The sequence below is a fragment of the Wyeomyia smithii genome, chromosome 2 (genome assembly GCF_029784165.1).
Source record: "Wyeomyia smithii strain HCP4-BCI-WySm-NY-G18 chromosome 2, ASM2978416v1, whole genome shotgun sequence".
In the NCBI taxonomy this organism is placed as follows: domain Eukaryota; kingdom Metazoa; phylum Arthropoda; class Insecta; order Diptera; family Culicidae; genus Wyeomyia; species Wyeomyia smithii.
Genome location: NC_073695.1, coordinates 167,492,263 through 167,513,984, shown reverse-complemented (window position 1 = coordinate 167,513,984; position 21,722 = coordinate 167,492,263). Strand labels below are relative to the sequence as shown.

Below are 21,722 nucleotides of genomic sequence, written 5' to 3'. Positions count from 1 at the left end.
GAGCTGGAACCACTGAACAGCTGCCACTGTCAGTATAAATATCGCACAAGTCTATTTGCACTAACAAATCTTAGATGGAGAAATAGATAGAGAGAATGTTGTGAGCCAAACGAACTGTCAAAATCTGAGCCAAGCGCAGCATAGGGCCAAATCCGAAATTTGTTTTACTTAAGCCACACATTTAAAGCCAAAAAGGAGTGCTCAATAATAACGTGTTCTCAAATACTTTCAAAAATAGGCATAGCTCTACGTTGCATTATTAAGCCACAAAACTTATATTGTATCTCTGACAATTGGTTAAATTATTGTTTGTTTCCATTTATACTCAGCTTCATTAGTTTTCATTTGAATTAATTCTACTTTCTGCGTTAAAATGCACCCACAAACCCTTCAAACGAAATTCAACGTTATCAGAAATGATGTTTGGCTTCGACTTAGTTGGGCTATAACCCAACGAGCGGGAGCCCAACTTAAACGTAGCCCAACTAAACATAGCCCAACGAGCGAAATTTGTCTGTATTTCAAAAACAAATATAAGTTTTCTGGTTACACTGTTCAGATCGAATATTGGCAAGCGGAAACTAACTCACGCTTTCCGTCGACACAAGTTAGAGTACAAGTGAAAAATAAAATTACAATATTGATAAGTTAGAAAAATTCAGCGGTAGACTTCACTATCTTATTTTCGCTGACATATCTAACTTTTTTATGTCATCAACATCCTCATCAATTAATATGGAAGTGTGTCAATAATTTATACAAATAAGACGGGAGCTTCACAGTCCATTGGGCCAGTGAATACAGATCTTGAAGATATAAGTTGTTTAATTCATTTGTTTGCCAAAGCTCAGAATTTCTGCATTACCTGTTTGTATTTGTTTGTGAAGTCATTTGATTCAAGCTGCTCTAGAGAATGCGGATGGATACCAGAAAAACAACAAAAAGTAGGAGGTTGTATCCAAGACACGACCGCCTCAATGACGTAGAACTACGTACACTATTAACAAATGCATTGAGTGTTTCATTACCCTAGTAACACAACTGTTTTCATCAAAGTTTTGTAGCGCTTTTTTGGCTGTATTGAGCATTATAAAACTTTGATAAAACCAATATTTTTACTTGGGTAACGAGTTATAATGTCTACTAATGAAGGGTTGTGAGTTTCGTGAACCGGATTCAGCAGTTAGCAGATCGTGCCGAGTTAAAAACCATACACAGTACACACACAAATCATACCATATCATAGACACACACACATCATACCATATCAATATACCATACACACATCATACCATATCATACACACATGATACCATATCATACATACACAGCAAACAAGCGACCAATCAGAGGACGTTATTTTTATTTCAACAAGGCTTGACAATTTTCAATAGTGCAATAGTTCGTAGATTCAAACAACATTTTTCTGCATTTGGGCAGATGCGTGTATAATTTTCCAATCGATTGCTGCAAGAATGAAGAAAATCGGTTGAAAACCAACCGACCTTTAAGCATTTGAAAAGGGACAAATTTCGTCCCAGTTTTTCAGTTTGCATCCCTGTGCTAAAGTAAAACGTAGTTCTACGTCAAAAGGCATTTTGCTGTTCAAAATTGGATTTGGTAATGACGATCTTTATGCTGCCCCAACAGTGGGGGAATAATGGCAGTCTGGCGAGGTACGCTGAGAAGAACCGCGCTGCTACTGAGACATGGTGACCAATCACAGCGCAAGTGATTTATTTAATTTGAAGGCAGCCACAGGCGCAACCCGCTGTTATTTCTGAGTGCTGTATCTGCTTCTACTGCTGTCAACGTTGTGGACGGTTCATCCAGCTCACCTTCCGACTAATGAATGTAGCTAGTTTTTCCAGAAACACTCTTTTATAACCGAAGGGTGCTACGTAATAGGCCACGCCTTTCAGTTCAGTTGTCACATTCTCTAATGTTCTTAAGACGAATTATTCCAAAATTCGCGTTTGATTTTTGTATCCAGCTGGTAAACACTGATGGTGCTCTCACACACGCAACGATATTACCCCTATCGTATTACGGCTTGTAATATCAAGCAAGCGATTTCGTTTGTCGCTGTCGCGTGTTGCATCATGTTTCAACTGAGCAGTTGAGAGACGACGCAATTCTGTTCACGCTGATTGATAGAATCGACTTTATATCAGTACTGCATATTCGAATTGACTGCCTTTGTGAATGCGTTCTAACAGGGCAGTTTGTTATTCAAAATCGATTATGTTGATCGCAGCCTTTGTGCTGTCCCAACAGTGGGGGTATTAACTAAATAAACTACAACAGAATTTGATTGCTAGGATCCCGTGAAGAATGTTTGCTTGTGTTGTTTATTTGCCTTGAAAAAAGGCATTTCGCTGTTCAAAGTTGGATTTGGTGATGACGATCTTTATGCTGCCCCAACAGTGGGGGAAGAATGCCAGTCTGGCGAGGCACGCTGAGAAGAACCGCGCTGCTACTGAGACATTGTGACCAACCACAGCGCAAGTGATTTATTTAATTTGAAGACAGCCACAGGCGCGACCCACTGCTATGGTCTGTTACTGCAACTGCTGAGTGTCGATATCTGCTGCTACTGCTGTCAACGTTGTGGACGGTCTATCCAGTTCACCTTCCGACTAATGAATGTATCTAGTTTTCCCAGAAACACTCTTTTATAGCCGAAGGGTGCTACGTAATAGGCCACGCCTTTCAGTTCAGTTGTCTAATTCTCTAATATTCTTTAGACGAATTATTCCACAATTCGCATTCGATATTTGTTTCCGGCGAATAAACACGATGGTGCTCTCACACACGCAACGGTTTTAACCCGTATTTCATTGCGGTTTGTAACATCAAGCGATTTCGTTTGCTCGTTTTTGCGTGTTGCATCATGTTGCAACTTGGCAGCTGGGGGACGACGAAATTCTGTTCATGCTGATTGATTGAATCGACTTCATATTAGCTCTGCATATTCGAATTAACTGCCTTTGTGAATGCGTTCTAACAGTGCAGTTTGTTGTTGAAAATCGGTTATGTTGATCGCAGCCTTTGTGCTGTCCCAACAGTGGGGGTATTAACTAAATAAACTACAACAGAATTTGATTGCTAGGATCCCGCGAAGAATGTTTGCTTGTGTTGATGCTAGGAAATTTTCACCCTTCAATTACTTGTTTATTTGGCTTGAAAAAATGCATTTTACTGTTCAAAATCGGTTGCTGATCGCAACCTTTGTGCTGCCCCAACAGTGGGGGAGTTAAGATACACGGACAACATGCACTGTGGAAGCTATTTCACCTTCTGTAAATTAGACGGCCGCGACAGATGTAACTGCTAGAATCCGCACAGAACGCTTGCTTACGTTGTCAAAAATTATTTACTCTCAATGACTTGTTTATTTGCCTTGAAAAAAGGCATTTTGCGTTCAAAATTGGATTTGGTGATGACGGTCTTCATGCTGCCCTAACACGGGGGAATAATGCCGTGCTTGGGAAGCAATCGTGCTTGGGAAGCAATCATATAACGACCAATCAGAGGACGTAATTTTCGTTTAAACAAGGCTTGACAATTATCAATAGTACAATAGTTTGCATAATCAATCAACAATTTTCTACATTTGGGTGGATGCGTGTATAATTTTCCAAACAATTGCTGCAAAAATGAAGGAAATCGGTTGAAAACAAACCGATTTATAAGCATTTAAAAAGGGACATATTTCGTCCCCTTTTCGTTAATAGTTTTCCTATTTACATCCCTATGTGGTAGGCTAAAAAAACGTAGTTCTACGTCAAAAGTCGACACATCAAATTTTTATTGCTGGAAACCACCAAAATTTTGTTGATTTTTGGTGTGCTGTGCTTCCAGCAATCTGTTCAGCAAAATGAAATTTGCTAATTATTCAGTAATGCTCAATTGCATAAAAGTGACAGGTCGTTTGCTGCATGTTCAGTAAAACAAAATACAACTTGCTGGTTGTCAGCTATGACAATTTGCTGTTCATTCAGCAAAGCATAAATCAATTTGCTGGTTAACCAGTTAGCTCAAGGGAACCATGTTTCCGTCAGGCACCAGATTCCATCCGCCCATCGGATCATAGGCAAATTACTGTTGAACTAGAGATGTATGATTATTATTTCAACTTTTAAGTTCATCTAGCCCAACAAGGACTTAGCTATGGTCCCATATTCGCTATCGGGCAGCGATGATCCCGTACTAGCTGCACAGCGATTTGGCGCGTTTTACTAATGACAGCTTGACGTAAATTTTTTGCCATATCAATTTTTTTGCTGGATTCCAGCAAACATTCATTTACAGTTTTCTGTTCAGCAAATAGTTTTGCTGTATTTTCGCGAATCAATGAATCGATTACTGGTTTTCAGTAAATGTAAATATCAAAAATTCAGAAAATGATCTCAGCTATTGTATCGATACTTCTGGTATCGATACTTTTTGACCGATTATTTGGGTATCTCGATATTTTTAGTTCTTCGGGTATCGATACTGAAGTATCGATACTCCGTCGTATCGCCCAATGCTAAGCAATACTCAGAGGGAGAGATATGCGAAGAGAGTGTTGTGAGCATTGTGAGCCAAACGAACATGTCAAAATCCGAGCCAAACGAACAAGAAAGATGACACATTGAGAGGTATTGCAATAAGGTTCAATAAAGAATATATTTATTTTTACACGTTTTTCATGTTCTATTGCTGAACGATGAATTCCAAAGTATCTTCATCATAGTGATTTTAACCGGTGGTTCACAAACTCTTTGTATGGTCTACAAAATAATGATGAAAGTATATAAAAGTTATACGAGTCGAATAAAAAAGTTAGTCAACATTGCGCTTTGAGAAGAGATCTGGCACCTCTGATATGCCTGATATGTGAAACCTACACGCTCCTTCAATTTTACCCTAAACTGAGTAACATCTACTCTGTTTTATATATCTACACACCAAAATCTGAAAAGAATTTTCAGCAAAAAAAAATACTGAAAAAAATCAGTAAAAATATTCTTGCTGATTATCAGTATTCAGAATTCTGTTTGCCGGAAATCAGCAAATTGCTGCCCAAGTAACACACGTTGGTATAAAATAGTTGACGTTACCTATTCCATGACATCTCTATCACCAGAAAAGCGCAAAACATGAAGGCTAATAGAACAAGTACCGATAACAGCATTAGAGCAAGCCAACTTGATAGAATTAAGTGGCAAAATACATCTCGAGTACTAATACGGCAATGCGCAAATCTGTTGCTATGACAACTGTTAACCAGCGCATGCGCAAATGTGTTGTGACGGCGCAGTGCAACTAGATCGACAATAGCTTCTATCAGTGGCAGTTTTAATTGATTATAAATTGATGACAAAAAATGATTTTCAACCTTTCAGAAAGAGTTGTTTCTTTTGCTTGAATATTAAAATTGTTTTCGCATAATTTCAACGTTATCTGGATATAAAATCTAACAAAACTAGAAAACGTTGTTGGATATACAATAACAGAAAACTGAAGTGATATTGGTTACACTGCAAGCGTTTTGTTTATCTTTTGATGGCACGTTTTGACCCGCTTCGAATAAATATAGAAATCGTTAATAAAATTTAAATATCAATTTGATCAAGTATTTTTAAGTTGAGTGTTTAATGCTACGACTGTTGTACTAAGGAAAAGCATTTTACAGGTACGTAATGTTGTTATTAGATGGTGTAATGTCTAACGAAAAGACCAAGTGATAGTGATTGTTATTCTTGAACTCATGTTATTAAAAACATCTCCAAAACCAGAAAAAATGAGCTTGTTTTCGAAATGCGGTTGTAATACTGATGAAAAACAACTTAAAACACGATATAATAACACAAGTTTTTAATTGCGCTTGTTGTTAATTGTTGTTAACTTTCGTTGTAATCTATTTTCTAGCATGTTTTGTGTGTTACTTGGGTGGTAATTGCTGAATTTCTGGCAACTCCATCCGTCAAACTGTCAGAACAATCGCCATTTTGTACGTAAAAAGTTAACAAAACTATAGAGAAATAAAAATGAGCTTATAAGCGTATGTACCATGGATGCGGAATTTAAAAAAGCATTGTCTGCGCTCAAATGAAATAATTGTGATATAAAGAAAATGTGTGATAAGTTAATTTTCAGTCTTTACTAAGAATTTGGGAATATGGACAATATAGGTTATGGTTATGTCGATGGGCTACAAAGACATTTAAAAGTTCATAACGATAATTTAGATTTGAAGTCAGATAACCTCAATATAAATATTCGCAATGTAAGACATTTGTTTTAATAAAATAACAAAATAACAAAAGAACATCATATGTGTTGTCTAACTTTTGCTGAGATACATCAGCGAATTCATGTCAAATGCTCAAATGCTGGACAGACAGCAATTTATTAAGACAACTAATTTTCAGCAAAATGGTTTCATAAATTTGACGTTTCGATTTGCTGATCGTTTCAGCGAGAAGGTTTGCTGATTTGCATGAAGAATATCAGCAAAATTTTGCTGGTTTCCAGCAATAAAAATTTAGTGTGTATGCTAAACGTCAAAAACTGAGTAACACTGATTGTTTGAACTGAGTAATATTTACTCAGATTCTCTCCATAGCCGTATTTACTCATTGCGTAATATGTGCGAATGTCAAAACTTTTCAAGCACTAAAAGCAGTATATATTCTGATGCTAATATTCGATGTATTATCAGTTATTTCTAAAGTGTTACTCAAAGTTGTAAATTGGTTCGAGCCCAAACCACTTACGGCGTCGAAGATTTTAAAATGTACCTGGCATCTTTTGAGAAAGAGCAACCTCACATTGCTCGTAATAGAAGGCCTTTCGAAACAGGTCGAATGTTCGTTGTCGTTACCAGGTAGATTTTCTTAAATGTACCAGATTCAAATCAATGTTTGGAATCAAAATTCCAACAGATTTGCACATGATTACGGACTTCATGTCAAGTACCTTATATAAAAGATTGAACAACAGTTCAGTTGGTGGTTTTTCATTTCAATTGATATCTGAAATAATTCCTTGGAAAATATTTGAATTACAAAAGTGGGTAACTTTCACTCAGTTTCGTTGATTTGTGATTAATAGCAACAGAGCAAAATTTACTCAGTTTCTGATAGATAGATATGTTACCCAAAAGTGAGTAATAGCACAAATACTCTATTTAGAGTACGTCCACTTTTAATGAAACAGAGTGATATTCAACTCAGTTTAGAGTTAAATTAAATGAGCGTGTAGGCAACATATCGGGGCTTTATTTAAAAATAAAGCCCCGAGGCAGACGCCCAGCAAAAGTTCCATATACTTATCACTTTTGTCGGGAAGACTCTTAACTCATTCAACATAGAAAGAGATAGCATGTTGTCATCCCCTTTGCTTGTGCCCCTTGTGACTGAGCGAAATTTTTCGAATCACTCATCATTTTATAAAACTATCTGGCATCTCTGTAAATGACAACAGATGACAAATCGAATAAACACTCAAACAGAATCTTGTACATAGCACTCATTTACATTTAGGGCATCTTCAGCGGTGGTCTAAATCGTTGTTTTGCTCTATTTTTTGGAGCAAACTCAAATTCGCTGCTACACCGGTGGTATAAATTTTGTTTCATACCAGTTCTAATTTGAAAAAAATTGAAACTAGTATTCGTTTTGGTCAATTTTTGTCACTTTTTGGAACAAGAAATAGATCGTTCTAAAACCCTTTGTACGCTACCAATAGGTGGGTGAAATGTTATATTTTGATTGAATACCTTATTTTTAGCTATTTCCATTTAAGCGTTTTGCGAGTGTTGGGGAATAAACAAAACAAAGATTTCTGGAAGACCATGACCGTAGGTTCAACTTCTTGGTTTGCAACCATCAGCCACCAGGATGACAAATATGTTGGCTATTTGGTAATCGTCTCAATTGTAGTGGGATTAGAGGAGACCTTAAGAGGCCAGAAAAATGTTCCTCGAATACACTGAACTGAAAACGTTCAAAATGCAGGCTTTTTTCAATATCCTCAAAACCGAACCCAAATTTGAAGAACTGCCCGCATAAACAAATACCATACACGAATTGTTTCCCGTATAGTATCTTAACCATCTATAGAAAAGTCACATAACCATTTACATACCATATCAGCTTCAGTTTTGACTATCTAGTTTATATTTAGTAAACTGAGAATTTTGGTGAACTAGGCGTTAGGTATGGTTACCATTCAAAAACAGCGATTTTTCCGAACATATTTTTTTCGATATTATACACGATATGGTAAACTAATAATCCAAAATTTTGTACTAAAACTATTCTTCAGAAAGTATAAATATGTTATATTGCAGTAGTTTCCAGTTGTTCAGGTATCATTTCATGAATGGTATATTTATATTGATTTTATTTATATTTATATCTCCCAGATGGTCTCGAGGTACGATGGCCTAACAAGCCAGCTCGTCTCGGGAGAGTCTGTTAGTGCCAGTAGGATCGTAGCGCTAGCCCCGCAATTGTCCTGTACGCTAAATAGTCGGCTGCGAAGCCTGTGTATAAATAAACAGAAGGTCTAGTTCCGAATCGGAATGTAGCACCCAGGCCTTGCTATATTTATATTGATTTATATTCTGACAATCATTCGTGAAATAGTCGTGATATTGTTTTGAATATTATAAAGATTGTTAGTGGCGATTTCTTTATTTTTTGCAAAAACATGATGTTTTTGTTTTTCACCTGCAGATATCATCACTTGCCAGCCATGTAGCACATTTCTCTTTGTGAGTAGTCATATTTGTGTTCTTCCACGCTGCGAGTCGATTTCAACTTCGTTCTGCTCGGAGATGCTGGATAGAAAAAATTATTGTATAAATACTAAAGCCGAAAGATTTGTGACCAATTTGATTACCTTCCATTATAGTTTGACAAAAACCTGCGACTACAGCTTTTGCTGGAAGATATCTCTTCGTTTTTCTTTTTTTTTACTCATACAAACATTTATTTGACACGGCACGTCTCTTCGTTTTCCGATGGAGCTTCAACCGTTGAAGGTGTGGTGAACAAATAGTGCTCACTATCCTATTTGGGGATACTGAATATAATATTGTAGCTCAAAAGTTTAGGTCATTAAATTTAGTACAGTAATAACTGATAAAAGATATTATCACGAACAGTTACCATCCTCATTAAGTACAGTTAAAGTCCTTACCGCTTCAGAAATGGTTTTTGATTATGCGGGTGCAAGATTCCGAAAGATTGATGAGACGAAAACGGAAGATGAACATCTACGCGATCAAATATTTTTCGCTATCCTCCGAAGCCCTACTTGTAGCAGAAATTTTTTGATCATACCAACCTATCCTGAGAAATGTCACTTGTGGATATAAAGTGTCTTGCCAAAGTAATCGTTAAATGTGCGTAAAAATTATCGGATTTCCGTTTGTTAAATATTGAATATTGATAAAAAGTCTCATGAACTGATAGCATGGGGTATTGAATTGTTGACAGTGTGACAGATGTCAGCCATTTGAAACAACAAGATATACAACACCGATTCGGAGAACGAAAAGTTGGTCTATATTGGCTGGTTCTATTCAGGTTTCGCTGGTGTAAATCTAGTATAAAGTTGTTTAAAAAATAGACCACCGCTGAAGATGCTCTTACATTTTCAAACTACCTTTTTAGCACAAGGTGAGTTACCTTATGACAAACGAGCAGTTTTTACATTTTTTTGTCACTGCAGAAATTTCAAGTTATGTTATAATTCTAATAATTTCTGTTTTTTTAAGGTGATTCTGCATAGTTAGGTAGTATTTATATCATCAGATGAAGAGATTTTGTTTTCGTGTGAGCCCAATGCAGATTTTTCTGATAAATTTCGCTCCATTACTTCAATAATTTCTGCTATCGGATCATCACCATCATTATCAATAAATACCGAGCAAAGACAAATTGAAAAGTGCAACACTGAAGACAGGAAGATAAGGAGAAATTCAATCAGATAAGTGTCTTACTTCACAAGTGCATATGTCATTAACATAAAAGTTTCATACTTATGCCTTCATGTATTTATAATGTCGAAAAATAAAGTTGCAAGCTCGAAACTCGAAAGTGATCACATAGAAATCAAATCAAAGGTAATTTTTTAACAATACACTTATGTTCCAAAACTGTGAAAGCAGTTTTTGAGTGTTTACGTTGGTTAGTGTAGGTACTAATATACCAATTTTAATTTGATTCAGTTTGATGCCGAGTTTCGGCGATGGTCTTTAAAGAGATCCGAACATCATAACTTTGAGGAATTTCAGTCTCTCATCGAACGACTGCATAAATTGGATCGCTCTCAACTTTTGGTATCCTACATAGACCCACGAGATAATGATTTACTACCAATTAACAATGATGACAATTTCGGGCGTGCTCTTACAACTGCTCGTCCTCTTTTACGGGTTATCATTCAGCGCAAAGGTAAGAGCCCACATTCATAAAACTCAAACAGCAAGATTTTATGAAACGATACGATGCTAGCATTTGTCCAGGTTGCCCTTAAGACAAAAAATAGTATTAATAAAAATAAAGTACACACACACATATATATATATATATATATATATATATATATATATATATATATATATATATATATATATATATATATATATATATATATATATATATATATATATATATATATATATATATATATATATATATATATATATCTGTTTATCTGTTATTCTGTGGTTTTAAATGATTACATGAGGGTTCAAAATTCTTATACTTATGCCAAAATTACATAAACGTCCTTTTGCAAACTGTAGTTTTGTCAGTCATGTTTTTATATCCTCTATTTCTGTTCGCATATCTGTAAGAGGAAAAATATTGATTGTTCACTTGAATGTTATAAATTGATTGTTACAAAATGATATTTTAAGGTGACAGCATAGAGGAAATCACTGGATATGGAACAATGCGACCTCGGAACTTGATCAGTAGTATTCTTGGACAAACACCAGTTAAATCAAAAAGTTTAGCCATTTCTAATCCTCATGATTTTCGACAAGTGAGTTTTCATATATGTTCAATCAGTACTGTTATAGATTCTTGATTAACCTTATCAGGTTTCTGCAATTATTGATGTTGACATTGTACCCGAGACCTGCAGACGAGTTCGTTTACTGAAGCATGGCAGTGAAAAACCTCTGGGTTTTTACATTAGGTACCCAAAACATTATACACTTAAGCTTTAAATACACTCACTTAATTTCATTGCTGAACATTCTTTTAGAGATGGTACTTCAGTACGAGTTACCGCCAACGGTTTGGAAAAGCAGCCTGGTATATTCATATCCCGCCTAGTACCCGGTGGATTAGCGGAAAGTACCGGCCTTCTGGCAGTAAATGATGAGGTGCTAGAAGTGAATGGTATCGAAGTAAACGGTAAAACACTGGACCAAGTAACAGATATGATGGTTGCTAATAGTTCAAACTTAATAATTACGGTAAAACCGGCAAATCAAAGAACACTGGCACCTCCTAGACGTGGTTCGTTTTCAAGAAACAGTCAACTATCAGGAGGTTCTCATCAGTCACACCATACTACCGGGTCGGAAGAAAATGATCAAGATGATCAGGATGAAGTTCGAGATCTTACCGTTGCGGCCACTCTTGATGATAATGCTCTTATTACGCAAAAAGATGGTGTTCTGCATCTGTAGGCTGAGTAGCTATTTTGTTTACTTTATGCATTAAGGAAAACGCCTCTAGAAATCCATAACAGCTGAACGGAACATGCCTTCGCAGCAAATATCTTATCTCAGATGAATTAACAGTTTTTTTAACGTTTCTTTATGACAATATTTACCATGTGTTTCAGATAACAGCATTTAACAAAGCATTCTAATTCTACATAATTCCAGTGAATTCAAGATCAGTTGGATAAAGGTAACGGACATATTAAAACATACTGAACTAATTACAAATTTTCCTTTTTCTCCTCTCCCTAATGCTACGGATTATTACGTAATTTGATACTCCGTTAAAATTAAGTCAAAGTTTATAATCCCTTCTCTTATTGAATAAATGAAGGGAAAGAATAACCTAATTCATTATTTTAATCTTCCTAAAAACATTGATAGCATTGAGCAATTTCATATTGATTAATAAAAATTCTATCTATTTCTCTGACCCGAACTTGCGGAACAATCGGATACATTAGTTTTATCTACCAATTTAAACTGGAATCGCGATGTGTTCGTGCTCGATTCCTTACATCGTATTTAATTATATATACTCGTCAAAAAGCTTCAAAATATATATAAACACAAAACCAATTTCAATATACTTCTAAATGTAAAACAAACGCATTACTTCGATTCCTCTAAAATTTCACATATAGAAGGTCATTTAGCGGCAAAACGTATGAATCCGTATTTTAATTTTACTTGATACTAAAAAAATAAAGTTATTCCACGTGTACACACTTCTCTCCTACCTATTTGCTACCTCTTTGTGTAGAGTGTGAAAAATAATATATACATATATATATATATATATATATATATATATATATATATATATATATATATATATATATATATATATATATATATATATATATATATATATATATATATATATATATATATATATATATATATATATATATATATATATATATATATATAATTTGTTTCAAGAGTTAAAAGTATTCAAAATAAAAGAGCCAACAACTTATTGAGTTTTGAAGCCACGGTGCACGGTGCAAGTACGAACATATTGGTTAATTGGACGAAATATCAACACTAAATCACAAAATTTACAACATAACACCAAATTCTTGATAAAAGTTTGTATTCTAGTTTAGAGGATTAATCTTTAATAGGACCTTTAAAAATTCGTTAGTAGGACAAAATTGTCTTATTCTCGTGATTTTGGTCTTAAAGTTAAACCTAAAAGTTTTAAGCCTTCAATCTTCAAATTTCAAGCTTTTTAAAACATCAGAACAAATTAATCTAAGTGCCCACTCAGTTTTCGTTCTCTTTGCTTATAAAATACCTCTGCTCAACAAAAACTCAATTGCTACCGAAACCGGTACTTGTTCAATTTTCAAATGTCTATATTATATTATTTCAGAAAATTATACTTCCAGTATAGTGAAAGAACAATGTTATTGTATAGAATTTAGATTGATATACTGGATGGTTCAACATTGACAGAAAAATAAGCTACGGCATATGATTTTTTATGGTTTGACAAGTCGATAATGTAATAAGAAATATAACATCTATCAAATAAATAAGATTCATCTATCAAATAAATAAGACTATTAAGAAGAACGCGATATTCGATGGAATAGTTCAACGAATACTTTTCTCACACTCAATAAAATTGTCACTTTTAATCAGGTGCAAAGCAGGAGAGGAGGGTTTTCTTCAAAATACACGAATACTTAATAATTGAATGGTATAACATCAACTGTATCAGTATGTACTAATGTACATAACCGATGCTATATTCTGCATGTTTAGTTTGATGTGAATCAGCTGATTCACTGATGGTTATCGCATTAACAGTGATTCAAAATCACGATATAGTTCATATTTTTTGTAACTCTTCTGGCTGATAAATAATACGCTCAATTGATATTTAATGGCATCAAAACTGTTATTTTTTTACATGAAATATTTAGATACTAGTGCCTTTAAAATTCGATGAATAGATAAGATCCATTTTGTTTAGACTCACAAGATCCAGTTTGAATGCCTTTATTTCAACCAACTACATAGTGTCTGTTCATTCAGTGCGCTTCACAACAAGCAATATCATATAAATCTATATGTTTAATAGAAAGTAGCGTTAGGCTGTTTGAATAAATATTATAGTAAAGAGGTAGTCAAGGTTACAAACATCGAAGTGCCTATAAAAGGCAGCTTTATCTAGTTACGTGCATCATCTGAGTATCTGAGAACCTAGATGAAAAATATCGGCCTTGTTATACACATACCAAATAAACTGTTTAAGGTGGTGCGTCATTTTTGAAGAAAAAACAACTGCGGTAAAAACTATTCGATATCATTCTTAGAACAGAAAGTATGATCACAGACAAACGTCCAAGCAAGAACAAAATTTATCGAAAATTTCGTGTAAATTTTCAAAGAGAATTGCGTTATAAATCACTTGTATACTAGCGCCGCCTGGTGACCTTATCGCTACAATACATTTTTTTTCGCTGGGGTATGAGGCTGGCGTCACTAGTAGCGCTATCTAGTTACGAATTGCTACTACAAAAATCTTTAAACAAGTTTGGGACTCAGCTTGGACGTCTGTCTGCGGTTTTGCGGTGTTATCGTATCCAATAATTAAACTTAAGTTTTACTTATACATTACTTACACTCTTTACTCTAAAAGTATATATAAACTTGAAAAGTAACGTTAGAAAAAAAAAAATAAATTATTGTTTAGAGCGAAAGCAACTAAATACATATTTGATATTTTATTAAACAATTTGGATTCGTCTATTTTTTAGTTAATGAACCAAAGCCATTTTTCTCGTATGTGATAATATTGTTGGTTGATCGGATTGTTCTTTCAAATGTATTCCCGCAGAGTTCTCATATGTCAGTGTTTTCCGGGCACACTACGATTCTTCAAGCGAATGTAAATTTTATATTTTGATTTTAAGGAGTAAATATACAGTGATGAAGATAGAAAAATAAATTACCTGGAAACTATGATAGTAGAAACTATGAAAAAATATAGTTCACCTGCTGAACTATATTTCTCGCAGTTTTCTTCTATCTTTTTTCAGTAGCTTTTACTTTCATATTTTTCTGTCTTGTGCCATTAGTTGCGACAGAGCGGAACAGGGCGTCAATTTCGCGCTACTACTCTCAAAATATTTCCACGTTATAATTACCGGAAAGGTTATGTGAATATTTTCCACTGTCATTTTCACGTAGCTTTTATGTGATTGTCATTTGAGTTCATCATGAACTGATGAGATGATTTATCCTGTGAATCTTATTCAGTAGACATTTCATGTGAGTTTCACGTAGAATTCAACTACCGGTAAAGTGAAATGCTTTTGATTGTTTGATAGCTACTACGTTTTATACAACGTATAATTTTCAATTGTAGTTTCCCAAATTCTTGAGAGACTGGAAATAGTTTTCAGAAATCATCCAAATATGTTGCTTGATAAGTCGCCAATTCGTAAACGAAATAAACGGCATACAAAATAAAAAATTATATTGCAACATTCGTTGGCGATAATTACTGTTAACTGCAACTGTTTATGTTCAGGTAATTCCTCGCCATTTGAACTGAATCTGTGTAAAATCTGTAAGCTCAAAACTCGATGTCGGGTTATTATGGTTTTTCTAAAGCTCACTTATTGGCAACTCGCGTAAACAAAAACTATAAACGGATTATAGTCCAGATGGTTTTACGATAACTCACATGGTCGTGACTATACCCTGAACTAGTTGTTAGGCACATTTTATGGTTATTGATTATGCGGGAAGTCATCGAGAAATTCCTTTTTATGTTCAAAGACTGAATCAACAACAGCTTTGGCATATTGATTTCTGTGTATTTTCGCACGGAGAGTTCACGCGATACTTTATTCCGTTTGACGTTGCCAAGTTGACGTAGATGCTACGTGATAAAGCATAGTAAGCATGTGATTTTCACGTAGATGTTATGTTTGTCACATAAATCATGCAAAATGACAGAAAATGAATACATACAGGAAATTTTACGTAACAATAATGTGAAAATAGTTTTGAGTGTACCGTCTGCCGGGGTGAGATTAAGCCACGGGGGTGAGATTGAGCCAAAATGGGAAATGTTTGTATGTTAAATTACTAGAGATTTCCAAAACCTAATACCTCAAATTCAATACTTTATGAAACATGACATATTTATTCACAACTTAAAATGGGATATAGATAATATCAGTGAACTGTTTCGCTTAAAGGATGTTTCAAAGTACTGGGTGAAAAACATGCGCAAATAACGTTATCCAAAAATGTCCCAAGAAAACCAACCCGATCAAGAAATCACATCAACTTACTGCTCAGTTGGTACGTTAGGATGTCGTCTCTAATGTGTTGAGGAAATATTATGCATTGAACCTGTGCCGGCTCAGAAAATAATGCTTCTCCAAACTGTATACTTTTCGAGCCCTTTTGGGGTGAGATTGTGCCAAGCTATATTGAACGGCACAGTGTGCGGAATTCACATTCACGACAAAATTATATCAGTATACACCAAAACACTTGCATTGTTTACATAGGGTATGTTTTTTTCCCACAGCATAAGGTATGTTGTCTAGCTATGGTATTCTTTGAAATAATGACTAAAAGCTTGAGAAGCTTACTGTTCTCAATTGTTAGATGGAAATTTTCAATGATTGATATTACTTATGGAATTAAACGAAATTTTTTACACCAATTCTATATAAACTGATGACTTTTAAAGAGAAGAAGGAGGGTTGTGGGTACGTTTCCAGAGGTTTTGAGATCTCCAATGTACATACAGTTGTCAATGACACATAATAATTGAAACGAAAAGTCATCTCAAACTTCATGTCCTAACGTTTTCCCCTTTTAGGCTACCTGGAGACGCCACTATGTGTATAGAGACTGTCTATAAGCCACGTTCTCATAACTAATCACTCTATGCATCAATTTGATCCAGCCATACATTTTTCTATAATTCATATGAAACATAGTTTCTGATCAACTCCCTAAAGCCCCTTAATAGTCCACGTTGTTTATGGTCGTCCCTATATTTACTGTTTTAACACGTTAATCATGTGGATTATTCGTAGACACACTACTGTTCATTTAACAGGTATTAAATTCAACTTTTTGTTTTTGGCACAATCTCACCCCATAGAAGGGGTGAGATTGAGCCAAAGTTCATATATTTTTAGCAAAATTATAGTTTATTGTAACTCAACCATATTTGTTGTAGTTGTTAATAAAACATTCTAGAATGCATTGGTATTTTTGTATTTTTGATCGAATTCTTTGCTTAAATGTGTGCGTTACAAGCTTGAGAACAAAAAAGCATCATTTTTTGGCACAATCTCACCCCGGATGACGGTATAGGGAACCAAATGAAGCGCGTCATTAGGTGGAGGCCTATAAATGACCGCCTATGCGTATTAAGGATCAAGGGCAGATTCTTCAATTACAACCTTATCAACGTGTACGCGCTGACAAACGATAAAACCGATGACCTGAAGGAAGAGTGCTACGAGCTCCTTGAGAAAACGTATGGAGAGAGCCCACAACACGACATAAAGATCGTCATCGGAGATATTAACGTACAAGTCGGACGAGAGAAGTTCTTCCGTCCCGTTATTGTTAGGGAAGGCCTTCACTCTACCACCAGGTTAGCGAATCTCGCCGCGGCCAGGGGAATGGCCATCTGTAGTACACATTTTGCACGTTTGAACATTCGGAAGTACACCTGGAGACATCCCAATGAAGAGGTCTGCTCCCAGATCGACGACATGCTGATTGACGGCCGGCACTTTTAAGATGTCATAGATGTGCGGTCCTTTCGAAGACCAAAAATCGACTCGGATTAATATCTTGTGGTAGGCAAGATTCGCGCCCGGTCGTCCAACATATTTAAATCGAGATCGGCGAGGAAGATATGTCTGGACATCCAGAGGTCATCAGTGGAAAAAGTTGCTGCAGAATAATATACTCGAAAAGTTGATAGACGAATCGATGAACTAGCTGGAATGGACCTGAACGAGCACTGGAAGCACATCCATGATGCATTCAGCGAAACAGCGCGAGAACTGGTAGGCATGTCAACGGGGACCACGCGTAGTGGGTGGTCTAGAGGTGACGGAAGAGAAGAATCAGGCCTACATCAAAACGTTAGTAGCAGCTAATCGTGTGACGCGTCAGATGCGGAAGAAATTCCGGGTGGCAAGAGCTACTGAAAAGAGGCTTCACCGCCGTAAGAAACGTGAGCACTACGATCGCGTCCTCGTGGAGGCGGAGAATTGCTTCACCTGGCACGACACGAGGAGCTTCCATAGAACGATTAACGGGATCAGGAACCGGACAGGGAGGGAAACCTGACTACCGATAAATCGCAGGTGGCTAGACTTCGGAAGCAACATTTCGAAGTGGTGTTGAACGGTGAGGAAGATAGGAGAGTTGCCGAGGAGAACAGGATATAAATTGAAGAGGACGGACAAGCTGGGGACCCACCAACATTGGGTGAAGTGAAGAATGTTTGCAAAGAGCTGTCTCAAAGTAATTCCAATGGCAAAATTTTATTCAATGATTGTTCTTCAGGATACTATTCTATTTTGTCTCTGAATAGTCCTACATGCTTTTTTTCTGTAAGAAACCCATCAACAATTGATTTGGTGCTAACAGATCAAAGTCATGTATGTAGTGATTTGATCACACATGCTGACTTTGATTCTGACCATCTTCCAATAACTTTTTCTTTATCACATGAATCAGTTTTAAACCCTATGAGCTCTGTTTTTAATTATAACAAGGCTAATTGGGAAAGATACAAAACTCATATAGAGAGAAATTTCAATAATGAGTTTGATTTGCAAAACGAAGTGAATATTGATTGTTGATGCCAGGAATTATTCTGTTCCAAAGGCTCAAGTGAAATTTGATTCACCAATAATTGACGAAAATTTTCAACTTCTAATTCATTTTAAAAATGTCCGCAGACGTCAATATCAACGTTCTCGTGACCCTGTTTTTTAAGCTATTTATAAAGATTTACAGGAAGAGATTAAACATAGATTTACTCTTCTGAGAAATCAAAATTTTGAGACTAAAGTTGAAAAATTTAAACCATAATCAAAACCTTTTTAGAAGCTGTCGAAGATTCTTAAGAAACCTTCAAAGCCTATTCCAGTTTTAAAAGATGGTGAACGTTTTCTTGTATCCAATGAACAAAAGGCTCAAAGACTTGCTCAGCAGTTTGAGAGTGTTCATAACTCAAATTTGAATTTTATGAGTCCAATTGAAAATGAAGTCACACGTCAATTTGATTTAATTTCTTCCCAGAATTTTTTACCTGCAGAAATAATTGAAACTAACTTGAATGAGAATAAATCAATTATTAAAAAATTCAAAAATATGAAAGCACCTGGAATCTTTAATATACTAATCAAACATCTCCCTGAGAGCACAATGGAATTTTTAGTGAAAATTTTCAATTGCTGCTTCAAAATTGCATATTTTCCCAAATCATGGAAAAATGCAGAAATTACTCCAATTTCAAAACCGGATAAGAACCCAGCTGAAGTTTCAAGTTATCGACCAATCAGTTTGCTTTCTTCAATAAGTAAACTATTGGAGAGAATTATTCTTAACAGTATGATGTCACACATCAACGAAAATTCAATTTTTGTAAATGAACAGTTTGGATTTCGCCATGGGCATTCCACAACTCATCAATTGCTCAGAGTTACTAATATGATACGAGCTAACAAATCTGAAGGTTATTCCACTGGAGCTGCTCTTTTAGACATAGAAAAAGCATTCGACAGTGTTTGGTTTGACTACGAAATTGCAAACTTTTAATTTTCCAATTTTCATAATCAAAATTTTAAAAAATTATCTTATTGATCGAACTCTGCAGGTTGTCTATCAGGATTCAAAATCTGATAGATTTCCTGTCAGAGCAGGTGTACCTCGAGGTTCAGTCTTGGGTACAGTCCTGTACAACATGTTCACTTCAGATCTTCCTGATTTGCCTCCAGGATGCACAAAGTCATTGTTCTGCGATGACACAAGCATTTCCGTGAAAGGAAAAAGTCTTCGTGTCATATGCAGTCGATTGCAGAAAAGTTTAGATATTTTTTCTTCCTACTTGCAAAAGTGGAAAATCTCTCCCAATGCTTCTAAAACTCAAATCATAATTTTTCCGCATAAGCCTAGGGCTTCTTTCCTCAAGCCAAACAATAATCACGTTGTCAAGATGAATGGGGTTATTTTAAGTTGGTCTGACAAGGTTAAGTTTTTAAATAGTTTATTTGACACGGCACGATACAATTTATGTTTAACTGAGCCAAGTACATTTTTTTTAAATTCTAAATTAGCAGGGAAAAGAGGGAGGCCTTTTCTTTATTCTCGCGGCCGACTACGAGCTAGTGGGGATTTAAGGTGAGAGGAGGGGAGTTACAATTTTGATTTCAACTATATTGAGTTATACGATTTATTTATTTGTACATGGCTAAGCAGTGATGTTCTATTTGAGCAGTTTGGACTGAGGTGTCTGCGTGAACATGAAGATGCCGAGTCTTCGTTTGGGTGTCTCCAGCTTAGTGTATCATCTTCTTTCAGCGTGTAGCGGGAATGGTTATCTAACAAATAGATAGAAGAGTTTCATATTTTAATACCAGCGTGTTTTATGAACACGTATAGCTGTGTCATGTACTGGAGATCACCGCTTCCCAGAATGTCTCTAACGGGTACGTTCGGTTGTTTTCCTCGGGCCCGAAGGGAATCTATAAGCTCAGACCTAACACCACAGTATTCGGTACACGACCAAACAACATGCTCGATGTCATGGTAGCCATCGCCACAAACGCAGTGATTACTGTCTACAAGCCCTATACGAAAGAGATGCGTGTTTAACGTATAGTGATTGGACATAAGTCTGGACATCACGCGAATGAAGTCCCGACCTACATCCAACCCCTTGAACCATGCATTCGTCGATACCTTAGGAAAAATGGAATGTAGCCACCGTCCCAGTTCATCTGAGTTCCATGATGATTGCCAACTGTTGAGTGTTCTCTGACGCAAAATGCTATAAAATTCATCAAAAGCAATTGGTCTTTCATAAATATCGCCGTCAATAGCACCCACCTTAGCTAAAGAGTCAGCCTTTTCGTTACCCGGAATCGAGCAATGAGAAGGGACCCACGCTAAGGTAACCCGGTAATTTTTATCTGTTAAAGCACTTAAAAACCGCCGTATTTTCCCCAGGAAATACGGGGTGTGCTTCACAGGCTTCATTGATCGCAGAGCCTCAATGGCACTGAGACTATCTGTGAAGATGCAGTAGTGGTCTATGGGTAGGGTTTCGATGATTCCAAGAGAGTACTGAATAGCAGCAAGTTCTGCGACGTACACGGAAGCAGGAGCATCGAGTTTGTAGGAGGCGGTAAAATTTTCGTGGAAAACACCGAAGCCAGTGGACTCATCTAGATTAGATCCGTCAGTGTAAAAGCTTTTATCATAACTAACATGTTTAAACTTATTGGAAAAAATCTTAGGGATCTCTTGGGGTCGCAATTGATCCGGGATACCAGAAATGTCTTGTTTCATGGTGGTGTCGAAGAATATAGCATTATTAGAAGTAGCTAAAAGTGCGACATTGGAGGAATCGTATGAAGAAGGATTAATATCTTGAACCATATAGTCAAAATATAAAGTCATAAATCTGGATTGAGATTGAAGGTCGACCAACCTCTCGAAATTTTCAATTACTAATGGGTTCATAACTGTGCATCGAATTAGCAACCGGTAAGAGAGATTCCAAAAACGATGTTTCAACGGAAGAATACCCGCTAGCACTTCAAGACTCATCGTATGGGTCGACTGCATGCAACCCAAGGCAATACGCAAACAACGATATTGTATTCTCTCTAATTTTATAATGTGCGTGTTCGCGGCGGAGCGAAAGCAGAAACAGCCGTACTCAAGAACTGACAATATC

General features: G+C 36.0%; 1 protein-coding gene across 1 annotated transcript; it reads left to right on the top strand.

The window, feature by feature from the left end:
- The first annotated feature begins 9,689 nt into the window (after positions 1-9,689).
- On the top strand, positions 9,690-14,495 carry LOC129724411 (partitioning defective 6 homolog beta-like). The gene is made up of 5 exons (XM_055679288.1): positions 9,690-10,126; positions 10,232-10,457; positions 10,925-11,052; positions 11,111-11,208; positions 11,278-14,495. The coding sequence occupies exons 1-5, from the start codon at positions 10,064-10,066 to the stop codon at positions 11,705-11,707; spliced, it is 945 nt and encodes a 314-aa protein (XP_055535263.1). The 5' UTR covers positions 9,690-10,063; the 3' UTR covers positions 11,708-14,495.
- The last annotated feature ends 7,227 nt before the right edge of the window (positions 14,496-21,722 follow it).

What these genes read in the sequence shown, in the direction of transcription:
- LOC129724411 (XM_055679288.1), top strand. Translation starts at nt 10,064, where the DNA reads ATGTCGAAAAATAAAGTTGCAAGCTCGAAACTCGAAAGTGATCACATA. An exon ending in ACATAGAAATCAAATCAAAG is followed by an intron (nt 10,127 to 10,231) that starts GTAATTTTTTAA and finishes AATTTGATTCAG; the next exon opens with TTTGATGCCGAGTTTCGGCG. An exon ending in ATCCTCATGATTTTCGACAA is followed by an intron (nt 11,053 to 11,110) that starts GTGAGTTTTCAT and finishes TAACCTTATCAG; the next exon opens with GTTTCTGCAATTATTGATGT.